Raw genomic sequence first — 15,606 nt, forward strand, 5'->3', positions numbered from 1 at the left:
GATTGGGAGTTTGGGATTAGCAGATGCAAACTATTATATACAGGATGGATAAACAACAAGGTCCTACTGTATAGCACAAGGAACTATATTCAATATCCTGTGATATACTATAATGGAAAAGAATATAAAAAAGAATGTATATATGTATAACTGAATCACTTTGATACACAGCAGAAATTAACACAATACTGTAAATCATCTATACTTCAATAAAATTTGGAAAAAAAAATGAAATTAAGGCAGTCCATTGCACAAATGACAGACACTAGCCCAAGGCCCAACAATAACAATGTATGAATATTGTATAACGTTTAGAAAATATGAAACATAAGAAAACATATAAATGGACATAAACAACAGATATAATACTTACAATCAGTGCATATTATGGGTACCATATGTATGAGTATTATGAGATATTAATTGATATAATCAAAAACATTTATTAGAAGATACTACCTATATAATAAAAAAACAGCTTTCTAAAATATCAATTACACATTATGTGGTTCAAATCATAATGGCACTAGACCCTGGTTCCTCAATTCACTCATCAGTATCCTTAATATGTATCTACTACATATAAAATTTATTCAAGAGAAATATAATTAATGCTTATATATCATGGATAATCACGAATTTAAAAATAATCCTCTAAGGTTCCAAAGCCACTACTAAATTATTTTCCTTAGTTAAATATGCATATATATCTAGCTATGTAATAAAACTGTACATATAATTAATTACTCATATATAAAATTCTTCTCCTAGAGATAGGTTGTGTTTTAGTGCTGATATTACTTGGAAAAAAGTAAGAACTTTTCCTTGGCCTAGTAAGATTAAAAACACTGGGACTTCCCTGGTGGTCCAGTGGTAAAGAATCTGCCTTCCAATGCAGGGGAGGCAGGTTCGATCCCTGGTCGGGGAACTAAGATCCCACATGCCACGGGGCACCTAAGCCCACGCGCCTCAACTACTGAGCCCACACGCCTCAACGAAAGAGCCCGCATGCAGGGCTTCCCTGGTGGCGCAGTGGTTGAGAGTCCGCCTGCCGATGCAGGGGATATGGGTTTGTGCCCCGGTCTGGGAAGATGCCACATGCTGCGGAGCGGCTGGGCCCGTGAGCCATGGCCGCTGAGCCTGCACGTCCGGAGCCTGTGCTCCACAATGGGAGAGGCCACAACAGTGAGAGGCCCGTGTACCGCAAAAAAAAAAAAAAAGAGCGAGCCCGCATGCCGCAAACTACAGAGCCCATGCGCTCTGGACCCCGTGTGCCACAACTACAGAGCCCACGTTCCCTGGAGCCTGTGTGCCACAACTAGAGAAGAGAAAACCCCCATACCACAACTAGAGAGAAGCCTACGCGCTGCAAGAGCCCGTGTGCTGCAACAAAAAGATCCTGCATGCCACAACGAAGACCCGACACAGCCAAAAATAAAAATAAACAAATAAAATAAATATTTAAAAAAATAAAAACACTACAAAATGAAAGCAGAAAGCAAGATCAAATACATATTCTCTAAGCCAAATAGAATTTAATAGACATAAATTTTGAGAAGAAAAGTCACATAAAAAAATGTGGGCTTCCCTGGTGGCGCAGTGGTTGAGAGTCCGCCTGCCGATGCAGGGGACGCGGGTTCGTGCCCCGGTCTGGGAAGATCCCACGTGCCGCGAAGCGGCTGGGACCGTGAGCCACGGCCACTGAGCCTGTGCGTCCAGAGCCTGTGCTTCGCAACGGGAGAGGCCACAACAGTGAGAGGCCCGCATACCACAAAAAAAAAAAAAGAAAGAAAAAAATGACAACATTCTAAAATTGAATATCAAGAGCTAAAGACATATTCCTAGATGCAGACATTAACTACATACCTGGTGGGGATCACTGTTATAAAGTATAATAGAAAGAGATTCAAAGTGAAAGTCAAACTGGAGAGTGACATTCTGGTCCAAAGAAAGCTTTGAGTCTGTCCCATCTTCTTGTTCTGAGGGTTCAAACATAAATATGAAAATTAAAAAGCTTTTAAGTATGTATATGATTTTATACATATTTTAAAAGCTAAGATTCTAAATTTATATCATATTTTCAAGGATTCTTTAAATCATTATGAGACAATTAACAAAAATGGCATGTATTCCATATATATTTAATACAAGGCAAAGTGATAGAGCCAGACTATCTACATTAAAAATAAAAAGAGAGGGGCTTCCCTGGTGGTGCAGTGGTTGAGAGTCTGCCTGCCGATGCAGGGGACACGGGTTCGTGCCCTGGTCCGGGAAGATCCCACATGCCGTGGAGCGGCTGGGCCCGTGAGCCATGGCCGCTGAGCCTGCGCGTCCGGAGCCTGTGCTCCGCAACGGGAGAGGCCACAGCAGTGAGAGGCCCGCGTACCGCAAAAAATATATATATAAATTAAAAAATTAAAATAAAGAGAGAGGGCCTTGCAAAGAGTATCGAGACAACTTTTTTTAAAAAGCCCATCCAGAGCAAGACTACTTCATTATAGTTTATAATTATCAAAGCATTTCACATAACTGGTTACAAGCCATTCTCAAGAGATTATGAAATTGGAGGTAGAGAAAAGTAAAATACTTTGTCCTACAACAGACAGCCAGTCAGTAAAAGATCTTCTGCTAGTGTAGTTCACTCTCACTATCTTTAATTACCTATATCACCCAATCCATTACCTTTACAAGAAGAACAGAATGTAATTCAAAAGCAGAGTCGAGGAGAGCTCAAATATAATTTGGGACAGAGAGCCTTCAGAATTCTGAGGTGAAAGAGACTTCGACAAATAATTCAGTCTCTCCCCTCATCTTTAGGCAGAAACTTTTTAGACAAAGAACAATACATATTGCTTTCAATCACTCTTACAAAGTGATTCTGCAATCTCTTTTGGAGATTGATTCTATTCTTTTGGTCACTTATAGGAAAGTCTATTCTTACTGTACAAGTTACTGGAAGAGCAAACACCGCAAAACTTTAACCAGATAAAGGCTTCTCCAAGTTGGAAAGCTCTAGGGTTTTTTCCTTTACCTTTCCTGAAAATAATTTAATTCCAATCTTCATCATCTTTGTAGCTTTTCCATCTGAACTCACAAGTTTTCCCAAGTACCACATTAACTGTATAGCCTGAACCAGAGACACGAATTGACCACAGCTGAACATAACGAGATCCTTAATCACATAAAGCTTGCCTGCTACAGTTTATTCATGTGTACATAGTTCCTGTCTAACGGGAGCTACAGCCTACTTATCTAGCATTTGTCTATACAGTGGCATGAACGTAACCTGGGAGAAGATGCTGACCTCGCTAAACTCATGTAGTACTCATAACTATCCTGAACGAAAAACCTTATTTTTCACACTGCTCTAGTCATTTGTTTTGTGATTTCAAAACACACCAGACCTAACTATAGGTGAAGCAGTGCTGGTACAGTGTTATTAACTGGCGGTTTTACCGACTGTTGTCATAAGTAACAGCTGATGACCTGAGCATTATAAAAGCACAGCAGTCTGGGGCCATTTATTATATGGAAAAGGAACACTTCATCTCTTTTTAGCCATGGAAATATTAACCTATTCACAGTCTAAAATAAAACATATGATATTCACATAACGATTTTAAATGATGAAAAGAGTGCAATTATAAAATTATTCTATGTAATTGTTCAAGAAAGCAAAAGGAAACCTTATATTTTAGAAAAATTATCTTTTAAAAATGGCTGAATTTGAAAGGTTCAGAGCTTTTGAAAGATTCAATTTTAATAATCTGGGAAACTCCCTTATGTATCTGACTATCACACTCCCCAGTGAAGCCAGATAAGTAATGCTGTTACTAAACAAGAATACCTTCCTTTTTTATGGACCAGTCATCTGAGTATGACACCAAGGTCCTTTTCTCTCAATTAGTTTGGGACCTTACTATGCTACATGCCTACTTTGCTTTTTCTCAAAGTACACCCCTTCAGTGTCCCTTGAATTGGACAAATTCACCTTTCACAAATACAGGGCAAATATGCACCATGCAGGCGATAAGAGGTGGGCCCTCCATTTAGAGCAATGAGCCTATCTCCTTCCCCTGGGAGCTTCAAGGCAGCCCCAGCTGATTTTCCACAGTAAATAATACAATGCTGGATCATTCACACCACATTATGCTGGACAACTAAAAACAACACTAAATATGGCATTAATACTGATTTTTCTCTATAATCAAAGCAAAAATCTCCATCAATTTATACCTTTGAGGTGGTCAGGTCTACTGGAAACGTCTTTTCTTACTCTTATAGCCTCCTGGGTAGACTGTGTAGGGCTTGGCTGTGAAGAAGCTTCTCCAAGATTCTCTACCAAAATTTTCATTAAAACTGTTAAGTCATCTTTACTGAGAGCAACCTAGAAAGCAACAACAGGCTGTTGTTAATACAAAGTAATAAAAAATGCAAAATATAGTATCTATGTCTTAATTTATGGTCCCTCAAATTAACTAATTGTACATCTAACTAAAAAAAAAAAAAAAAAAAAAGCAAGTTGTGACCGTGAATACCAGGATAAAAGTATTTCATCTTGTACAGTATTAGACATTACTCCTGTGTGTAAACACGCATCTGCCTCCACTCATATCCAAGCCCCTTCTTCCTGCCTTAACTGCTACTATCTATCTTGTCCTGTTCCTGGACCTGTGTCCCTCTCTCCTCTCCCTAGTTCCTCATCTCCATTCTGCTTCTCTCTCTTTACATCCACTACTGGATTTTTCCTCCACATTATTTACTCTCCTCCAAACTCAATACCGGAAGAATGCTGTTCAGTTTCCAGTCTCTACCAAGAAGAAAAAAGATGCTCTCCTGCAATGCAGCTTTTTTTTTTAGATTTATTTATTTTTGGCTGCATTGGGTCTTCTTTGCTGCGCACGGGCCTTCCCTAGTTGGGGTGAGCGGAGGCTACTCTTCATCGCGGTGCGTGGGCTTCTCATTGCGGTGGCTTCTCTTGTTGCAGAGCACCAGCTCCAGGCGCACAGGCTTCAGTGGTTGCAGCTCACAGGCTCTAGAGTGCAGGCTCAGTAGTTGTGGCACACGGGCTTAGTTGCTCCACGGCATGTGGGATCTTCCCGGACCAGGGCTTGAACCCGTGTCCCCTGTATTGGCAGGCAGACTCTTAACCACTGTGCCACCAGGGAAGTCCCTAACTCAAGTTTCTTAATCTTTAAAATAGGAATAATATCATCTACCTCATGGGTGGCTGCATAACAACATGAAGCTGCTAGAACAAACAAAGATGCTACTGGCTGCTAAGATCCATTAAACCTTTTAATCCTTCCATCTCTTGTACACTTCCCCTACACATAGAGTGGTCCAAAAGGCCTTTTTCAAGTACCTAAACACAAATTCACACAGACACATTCATAGCACCTTTTCTTCTGAACATCAGAGTACCCTATGTCCCCCAAATTAGGTCCCTATCACCAAGGAAATTGCCTGATTCCCAGCCTAAATGAAACTGGGGAGATATTTTAGCAAGAGACAATGACCAGGGATTTCTTATTTGCTCCAAACCCTAGTCCTTAGATAACAGATGTCACTTTAACTCCCTAGGACTTCTTTGTATATTCATTCCCACCTGTGACACCAACCAAGATATCACAGCTGCCTGAAGAACAGCTAACTTCACCACCTCCTAATATTTGAAAAGGATCAAATATTAGCTCTGAGAGCTAATCTTAGCAAGGGAGAATTTAAGAGAACAGTCTCATATTCCAGAATAGAAAAGTCTCTATCAATACCCTGAACAGATGTTCTTCTTCATATATCATATCTACTCATACTACAGATAGGGATCTTTCATTCCTACAACAAACTTCAATTTTAACATCTTCCCTAGTAGGACTCTGCTCCTTTGACCCTTCTTGTTTAAGCTTAGAACTAACTCTGAAATAATCACAGACAGCAAAAACCACTAAACTACTAAATTTTTATTTGTCTTTCACACATTCTGTTTAGCCACTCCCTCCCCTTCCCTATCCCCTACTGTCTGGCTTCAACAGTTTCACCCACAGGCGCACTAGAACCGTAAGATTCCTACACTTCCATGACCATCTTCGACCAGTATCATCTCTTCCTGTGAGCCTACATATGACCTTCTAACTACAGTATTAAAAATATTGCTGTTTCCTTGGTGCTTTGTGACCACCTTGGGGGGGGGGGGATAGGGAAGGTGGGAGGGAGACACAAGAGGGAGGAGATAGGGGGATGTATGTATATGTATAGCTGATTTACTTTGTTATAAAGCAGAAACTAACACAGCATTGTAAAGCAATTATACTCCAATAAAGATGTTAAAAAAAGTATTGCTGTTTATATGCTTACCAAATAAACATATTCACCTATTGAAAATGTCCACTTTTCTATAAAAGAGTGCTTCTATACATTAAAAATACTACTAAGGTGCTTTGAATGTGGTATCTAAATATCACTTCACCGTGTCTTATAATTTAACTGCCTTAAAACTTTAATAGAATTTTCTAAAATTACTAATAATATTAGTAATATTTTCTGTAGACTCCATAGCTTTTAACCTCAGACTTCTTGCTTGGTTTTACCAAACATCCAATTAATGTGAAATAAAGAAAAGTGTGGGAAACTAGGATAACTTCATTTCCAGTTAACAAAGCATTCCCTTTAAATGTATTATCACTTCTGATGTCCACTTGAACTACACTGTGATCAATGATAAAAGCCTATCTAGCAATTTTCATGTATTTTATACATATACTTACCTGCATAGGTTTTAGTTTTCCTTTTATCTCCATCCCTGGAATTTTCACATACCATGATGCTGCTAAATTTCGCTGTATGGATAAAAGCATGTTGACTGGTTTTAAAATTTCAATGTCATGCTGTGGGAAGCCAGCCTGCAAAATTGTTCTGAAAGATAAATAAGAATTTATTTTACATTTCTAAAATCTACATTTTAAAATGAAGACTATCATACTGTGTAACAGTTTCCACGGAGCATTTTTCTAAACACTAAAGGCTGCTATCAGAGTTCTTTTAGAACATGTTTCTTTTCACAAATCAATCTGCATCAGAATAATTCAAGTTTATATGCAGAGCTATGTAAAACAAACCCTATGTAATGCTGATTTCAAAGAGACAAATTTCATGAAGTATGACTATTGCACTATTTACTATCTTTCACAAGGATATTTAATAGCAACTAGTCCAACGTCATACAAACAAATGTTACATCCTCCTAAAATTGGAGGACAAAGAAAGTGATACTCTACTTAGCCCTTAGGTTTATGTTATTAATACTTCTCCAAACTCAAAGGGAAAAACTCACCAAACCTAGAAGTTAAACAAGCATATTATAACAGTCATATCTAGCCTGCCTACCAACAAACATTTGAACCACCAAATAAGTTACTCTTGTCATTCAACAGAGCGAACACTTTCCCATTTGGATTTGATAATCCATTAGATATCTTACTGAGAATTCCTAAATGTGACAAGGTTTGGAAATGAGAAATAAATCTTAAATTTTATTAAATTTTAAGAAGTCTTTGTCTCTGTACAGAAATGAAAATAGGTACGTGCAGAGAAAATAAATAAAAATAAATCTAAATTAAGTATTATTGAGTAAACTATAATTTTATAATAGGAAATTTTTATAAAGTGAAAAAAAACACGTTATAAATTTAGTAAGACAAAATGTAGATTCTATGAGATCCACCATTATAAACCACTAACCAAAAACCAACAGTCAAGGTTTCATAATTAGAAGAAATAAGGAATAAGAACCAACACTCACTAGAGTGTTTTACCCCTGGCAAAGATTTTATGAAAATTCTATTTCTAGTAAGTAATTTGCCATTGGATTATATATTTATACCTGGACAGCTTCAGCTGAGTGAGTTGGATGTTCATTTTATCAATGACTGGGGGAAGAGAATACTGTTCCACAGAAACTACACTAAATTGGTTTTCAACTTTGATTAAACCCAGATCTGCTATAACAGCATTAGGCGATACTGAAGACTGAGGAATGATAATAACTGGTGCTTTCAAATTGATATCCATCAAAAGGCGGAAGCTCTTTTCAGCCAAGTCTTTCATGCTGGAAGCAGCTCTTTCTGCAGCCTGGACTGTAGCTGTGCTCAAAGCTTCTTTGGCAGTTTGAAAATTGTTGAGGAAGTTCTGTTGGAAAATACTGATATTTAGAGTTCCCCCAAAACAGGATTTATTTTTAAAAGGAAAAACTTTAAAAAAGAAAAACTGAATAAAAGAGGTGATATAAAAGAAACGTTATTTATGACTGTGTACATGGAGTAAAGTCTAGAAAGATACACCCTGTGATAATTAACAAGTGGAAGAAAGAATCCTTTAACTTTCACTTTATGTATTTCAGAATTATTTGTTTTTTGACAAATTTTGGTAACAATACTTTTTAAAATATCCCTTTTACTCATGAATGTTGTCATCTTAATTCAAATTTAAATAAAAAGACGAAGGAGAACTCTTTACATCTCCCAAAGTTGCTTTAATTCTGTACCTCTAGGTCATAGGAATAAAGTCTATTAGTTTTAGTCCTTAGTTTTAGAAACTAAGGTTTTGCCCGCTTATTTCTAAAGGTTATTTTCTTAAGTGTACTCTAACATGAGCAAAGGTGCTGAAGTGTTTACAATCTTGCAATCATTAATAAGAGTCAAAAATTCTTTATTTAGAGTGAGATCTTTCACCTCAATTTCAACTCAAAGCAGAAAGATTTTTCCCAATGGAGAAAAGAACTGGAAGCAATATTCTTCCATTAATAATGTAAATGGTTTATTTAGTTTATTAAACTAACACCCCTCCAAATAAATTACTTTCCAGAAAAATAAAACATGATGGTTTAGGTAGAAATCCATAACTTAAAAGCTTTGATTAACAGCCCTGCTAAGAGGCATAGGCAAATTAAACTCTTCAGCCCATGACACTTACATGGAAATAAATAATTAAAAGAATTTTATGGCCTTGATCATAATTATAATCAAAAGCTGTAAGCTCCAGTATTAGTCCTTCAAATGCCTGATGACCTCCTTAAAAGATTCTTTTCGCTAAGTACCTTTTAAGGGTCTCTCATAAAACAAATAACACTGAAAAGCCTAATTAAAACATCAGAAAGTACTTTCAAAATATATAACTATGGAAATGTTAAAGAATGATCATTCAAAGGTTCAAAACAATGATAATAAAATTCATTTAGTTATCCATGATGTAAAGGATTTCCTTAATTGTAATATTCTATTCAGCAATTGGGACTTTATCACACAGCCCCATTAGTAAAGATTTTGACTACCTAGGTTCAGATGTATAGGCAAAGATACTTAGGTGTCAATAAGAAATAAATATATTTAAAAAATAAACTTACCAGAAGAGACATGAAGAATTTATGAACATAAACAATTTGAATACAACCCACTTTGAGAGTAAGCTTGCCATCTACTTTAGACATATCAGCATAGGCCTTTCCTTCTGTGGCGTCTGGATAAAGAGTCATTTGGAACCTAAAGACTTCATCTCCCAAAATAGAGACAGCCTAAAAGTATTAAATTAACTGGTTATTATATCAAAAGAGCTGTATCACTGTATTATAAATAAGTTTCCTTATTACAGAACCCTTGATATATAAAGAAGCGTCACTTAAATTCAACCTTCAACAAATTAGTTAAAAACATTTAACTTGACAATAACTTTTTCCTATATCTATAAAAAAAGTTTTATCAATGGAGATATCATCACTTAATTGGTTAGAAATAACTTACAAATCACCTAGTCTATACACACTGTGAAAGCAGATGATGACCATATTCATGCTTACTCCCTAACAAAATGCCTGAACAAATGATTAAAGGCAACTCAAGCCCGCCCCCAAAAAATAAATTTCAATATAGAAACGTATCTTTTAATTACCTTTTTGTGAATGGAAGTCGAATCAACATTCATAACTATGATATCCTTAAGTCTGGCAAACATGTCGGTCTGCTTTGGCCTCACAGAAATAGAGGCATCCATTCCTGTGGGAAACACAACACTTTTCACCTAATCCAAGTGAACTAATTTAGTGGTTTTTAATTCAATAATATACTACCAAGATAGAGAATAGATAAAAATTACTCACTATTAGACATATTAAAGGTAACAACTTCTTTCTTTTTTTTTTTTTTGGGCCACACCAAGTGGCATGTGGGAATGTGGGATCTTAGTTCCCCGACTAGGGATACAACCCACGCCCCTTGCACTGGAAGTGCAAAGTCTTAACCACTGGACCACCAGGGAAGTCCCAAAGGTAACTACTTCTATGTATGAGATACCAAAGAAAGATTATAATATCTTTAAGTTCTAGAAGCATCTCATACATAAACTTTGTGGAAATTTTAAAACAAAAGAAATCAAATGTCAAAGAAAATTAATCACAGATCTCCAAACACAAGTATCCTGTGCATTATTAGTAAGATCAGAATCGGTCATTTATGGTGACACCTAACATTTGTTAAACAGTTATTTTACAAACATTATATAATGAAACTATTACTCTGAAAACTAAAGAATTGGAATTATAATTAAATATAATTTGATGAATAAATACTATTCTTTCTACAGTAAACTGTATCTAAAACACAATCTTTTAACATTTCTCTCCAAAAAAATATTTGTCATTCTCATAATTTCTAAAGGAATGATTTCTAAAACCACTCCTCAGAGTGAATGAGAGAATGCCTACAGCTAAGCCCCAAGAATGAACCGAAATCATTACCATGCTATGCATAAACAGATACTCAGTAACATTTGTTGAATGGAACTGATTTTCTAACCCCTTGTTAACTGCTTATTATGTACATACCAGGCACTTTTCTTAATACATGTAAATTTGTAAACTTAATCCTCATAACAATCCCATGAATAATTACTATAACTATCTCCATTTTACAGAAGAGGGAACTCAGGCACGGAAACATTAATTAATTTGCTCAAGGTCAGCCAGTAAGTGTTAGAGCCAAAATTTGAACCTTGGCAGGCTGGCTCCAGAACCCATGGTATAATATGAACTCATCTTTATATGAGGCTGATGATGAGTAAAGCTTACAAAATTTCTTTTAGAAACTTCTCTTCCTGATGCTATATAAGCACAAAAGACAAGGGAAACAGGATAATGACATTTTCTTTACTCAGTGAGATGTTATAATATTCATTTCTCAGTTTAAAGTTATATTATTCTGAAAATGCAAACAGAACATGAGATTAAGCCTTAGACTTATTCTGAAAAATTTTTTAAACATAAGGAATGTCTCACATCAGTCATGAATCGTACCAAATTTACTTCTAACACTTCAAAGCACATCTTTGAGAAGTCTGCAAGAATCTTCAACATAAGTAAACCAAAAGACGACTCATGAGAAATCTACCGTGCAACAAGCTCATTCTTCCTGAAGGTCTATGTAAAGAAACAGAAATACCTACAGCAGGAAAAAGTTACTTACCATGTATTCTAATATCTGCAATATTATACTTCTGATCACAGACAAAGACATTAAATGCATTTAATTCAGCTATGACCTTTAAATCAAACACATCATCTTGAGAAGTGTTGCTGGATACTGAAAAGTAATAGAATCCTAGTGATTAGCAAAGTGCAAAGATGATATAACATAAAATAATCCCAAAATCACTAAAATAAAAGTACATTTTATGAACTATGAAGAACCAAAAAGGTCTCCATTAAGATTACATATAATTAATATTATTTTTAAATGTCAATCAGACAGCAAGTAGCATATTTCCATCCAAATTAAAAATAAAGGCAACGTTTACTAGCACCTTATAAGTATAATTTTGCTAGATGAAAACTTTACTATAATTTTTCTTGTGGGCAAAAAGGAAACCCCCTATATTAGAATTCTAAGATTCCATTAGAGCTAAATTTTGATTTGGAACTCCTTTTCATATCATATATTAGATCAAAGAAAAATATTTCATGAAAAATTGAAATAGTGATGACAGTAAAATATGTATTATTAACTATGACACATACATGTTATTAACTATAGAGACAACTTCCCTAGATTATATTATGTTTCTCCATGAAGAATCCTAAAAAAAGTTCTATAAGAGATGAACATAAAGGGCTAAAGTTAAGGAAAAACAAAAAATTATTTTATAACGTGTATTTGTGTCTGTGCACGTGTATAAAAATCACAATCAAATGGATTCTCTTAATCTATTTTAGTCTAGGTCCTGATTGATAAATTTAAGACATAATTTCCTAGAGATTTGTCTTGACTGGAGGAAACACTTTTTCCTATAAAACTGTAAAAGTATGGGGACATCAGTCCTTAATCACCGAGATGATAAAAGGGTTTTTTTTTTCCTTTAAGATTTAAAGTAGCAAAATCAAACCATAAAAAATAGCTATGTGGCATAACTAGAAGAATTGTTTCTTTGGATTACTATTTTTTGTAGTTTATTGTGAGCTTAAACATTGCTTTTTCATTTATTCAACTGTGTGCATGTGCGTGTGTATGTATGTATATGTTATGTAAGTATTTCCGTGGATATTAATGTAACAAGTACATTAAAGATGAAGAAGGTAAAACTCTTTTACTCTAGTTTAATGCAAAAATACTGCTCTGCTCCCTGGTTAAAAAAAAAAAATCTCATCCTTGTATCAGATCTAATATTACTAACAGTTTTCACTTTAAAGATGCCAGTAATATAGATATAATACAACTAGGTAATGGTCTGAAAATTAAATTACCAGATGTTAGATACTCACATCATATGACATGAAAGAAAAATAATTAAAATGATATTTGGCTTAAAAACAGGCACATGTTCACTCACGCTATACCACATCTAATATTTCACGGCACAAATTGTGGCATGTGCCCATATCTCTATGTGACTTAAATACAGTTTTGGTTAGAAACCAAAGTGAGTCTGTCTCTTCCATGAGATTGTTCCTTTTGTGCTTTGCAAAGCTGAAAACTGTTGAGCACCAGGTAGTTTTAACTGACTGACTGAAATGGGCCTTTGTTACTATGCGTGATTGTGTTCATATTTTAATTACTTCCTTCCTCACTTTCACTGGAGTGAAGGTTACACAGACATCAATGCAAAGTATATACAACTTTATTTTACATAAAAGCTAGGCAGTGAAATCAAATATAAATACGTGATAAATATTAAACACTTATTTAAAATCTCTCACTAAATTACTCTATTATACCATAGGGATAAAATCTGCTTTCTTTTGAAACCAACCTCATCTGTCAAAGCAGGTAAAACATTAAGGTGATAAACAGTTATCTTAGCTTGAAAATACATGTTATTATATGATTATTAAAGTTCAGACAGAAAGTATTAAACCATGACTCAAAAGTTAATACCAGTTTTGGCAATGATACTTCTGGACTCCCCCATCAGTGGCTTCAGCTCCAATTCCTTCTTAGAAGGTTCAGAGGATGGAAAAGCAGATGATAAAAAATCCATGAAGGACAGTAAAGCTTCCAAATGAAGAACTAAGTTTAAGGATGAAAATGAAACCTAAGATAATGAACAATTAGAGAGGCAGATTTCAGATATGGAAACATTTTTATGTCAAACCTCAACATATACAAGTAGCACAAGAGTAGTTCAACTAAGGACTTCTTTTTTGAGAAGGAACTCACTATTACTTTGTTAACCTTTACCAGACAATAAACCAACACTGCCCACTCCCACACCCAACAATAATTCTAACCTCAATGGAACCTGATAGGCTTTAAGTAAAGATAGAAGAAGTATTATCAGCCTTAGGTTGGTCGGTCCCCTTACAGATGGTCCCAAGACAGACTATGCATGCTCAAATGGATGGTGACCAATGTCTGTACTGAGCCATACTTTTAGCCTTACCCTTAATTTTTTCCTAATCCTAAAGCCAATTCATTCAAATGCTTAATGCTTCCATCAACACTACGCCAAATAACCATAGTGAACAAAATTTCCTTAAAAAATATTTCATTTGTGTACAACAAGGAATCATTAATTTATATCTGGGAAACAAGGAGTCTTTTAGGAAATCAAATCAACTTTTGTAATAACTTTATTTCAACTCTCCATCCATTTCTTTTATCTACAAAATTAAACCTATTATTATTACCACCCTTATTCTAATTTTAGGGCTCACAATCTCACAACTGAAGATGGCTTTGAAGCTAGATTTAATCATTACTATAATCTAACCTTATAGTGAATTAGAAAAGATTTACCTGAAGTCTTTGTTTGGTACTGTCATGGATGGTTTTAAATTCTGGTCCATCACTGTCCGCCTACAAATAATGGAGGATAAAGCCACTGGGTTGCAAACACTAAAAATTCACACACTGAAAAAATATATATATATTCTTTACTTTGCAAAGTATGCTATGAAAACACTATAAACATATTTCTTAAAGGCAAAGAAGAACATGACAAAAACATGACCACATAAGCATTTCTTATATTCTACAGAAGCAAAAACCCGAACTCCTTATCCTACCTGGGAGGAAATGCTAAAGGTAGGGGAAACTGTCAGTGTAGCTAGATTATAATAGATTTTGCTTCAAATTACAATGGAACTTTGTATACATCTACTTATTCAAAAACATAGGATTAACTCAGAAGTTTACTGAAATTATCCAGGATTGTCAGATGCTTGCATAAATCACTATAATTAACCAGTTTTAGGATGAAAAATTTTAGGGGAGAAAACCAAGATATTATATACAGGGGGATGACATATGCAAATATTAAAGAATCCTAGAAATGAAACTACCTTTTTCAATAACATTTTCAGAAGGGGTTCATCTGTTACATTAGAAGAGTTAATAATGTGAAGAGGTTCTCCTTTAGAGTCTAAAAGAGAAAAAAGAGAGGCTAGATTCATTATTAAGTCGTTTAGACATTTCAAATGTATTTAAAAATAGACCAGCCAGTTACACAAATATATGTTTGTCAAAACTAAGAGTTGTGTGCTAAAAAGGCTGAATTTACTGTATATAAATCGTATCTCAATAAAGCTGGCTTTGAAAAAAAAATTAAAGAAACTCCAAAAAACACAAAAAAACCAGCACTGGCCAATTATAAACGCTGTAACATTTGGTACTACTGGTATTACTTATTTGAACAAATCATAATAAAGGACAAAGCTACAAAATACTTAAACTAGTGATTATTCTCAATACAAGTTTGCTTTACTTAAAGTTACCCCATAGAGTTCCTATAAACACCCATACCACCTTTAAAAGTTGGCTTGGTGCAATTTAGAAAGTGAATTTGAAAGGCTGAAGAGACTACAAGGTGATGTTAAATTTTTCCTCTATATATTTCTGGGTTTAATTTTTATTTTTCACAAGTATATATTAATGTCATTAAACACAAATAAAAAACTTATGTAATTTTTAAATAAATAAAAAACCAAAGAAAAAAAGTTACTTCCTAGTAAATTAACTCACCTTTCAAAAAGGGTCCCTGGGCTCTATACCTGGGTATTGTTCTCAGAGCACAGTTATAATGTTATGTTGCTTTTCATAAGTACTGAAGTGTTATGTACTGAAGACATAT

General features: G+C 34.9%; 1 protein-coding gene across 3 annotated transcripts in view; it reads right to left on the reverse strand.

Annotated features, from left to right (window-relative positions):
- The window catches only part of VPS13C (vacuolar protein sorting 13 homolog C), a 174,702-nt gene that overhangs the window by 58,612 nt on the left and 100,484 nt on the right, over positions 1-15,606 (reverse strand). For all 3 annotated transcript variants that reach the window (XR_004525195.2, XM_019947640.3, XM_073801104.1), the window contains exons 38-47: positions 14,819-14,898; positions 14,274-14,333; positions 13,413-13,569; positions 11,508-11,624; positions 9,940-10,043; positions 9,398-9,565; positions 7,880-8,184; positions 6,765-6,912; positions 4,237-4,387; positions 1,867-1,979 (exon numbers count right to left, since the gene is read on the reverse strand). Coding sequence is in view for 2 of the 3 variants with exons in the window: in XM_019947640.3 (XP_019803199.2) it covers positions 1,867-1,979; positions 4,237-4,387; positions 6,765-6,912; positions 7,880-8,184; positions 9,398-9,565; positions 9,940-10,043; positions 11,508-11,624; positions 13,413-13,569; positions 14,274-14,333; positions 14,819-14,898 (1,403 nt within the window). In the remaining variant the exon portion in view is untranslated. The remainder of the gene's footprint in view (positions 1-1,866; positions 1,980-4,236; positions 4,388-6,764; positions 6,913-7,879; positions 8,185-9,397; positions 9,566-9,939; positions 10,044-11,507; positions 11,625-13,412; positions 13,570-14,273; positions 14,334-14,818; positions 14,899-15,606) is intronic.

The sequence above is a fragment of the Tursiops truncatus genome, chromosome 2, assembly GCF_011762595.2.
Source record: "Tursiops truncatus isolate mTurTru1 chromosome 2, mTurTru1.mat.Y, whole genome shotgun sequence".
Taxonomy (NCBI): Eukaryota; Metazoa; Chordata; class Mammalia; order Artiodactyla; family Delphinidae; genus Tursiops; species Tursiops truncatus.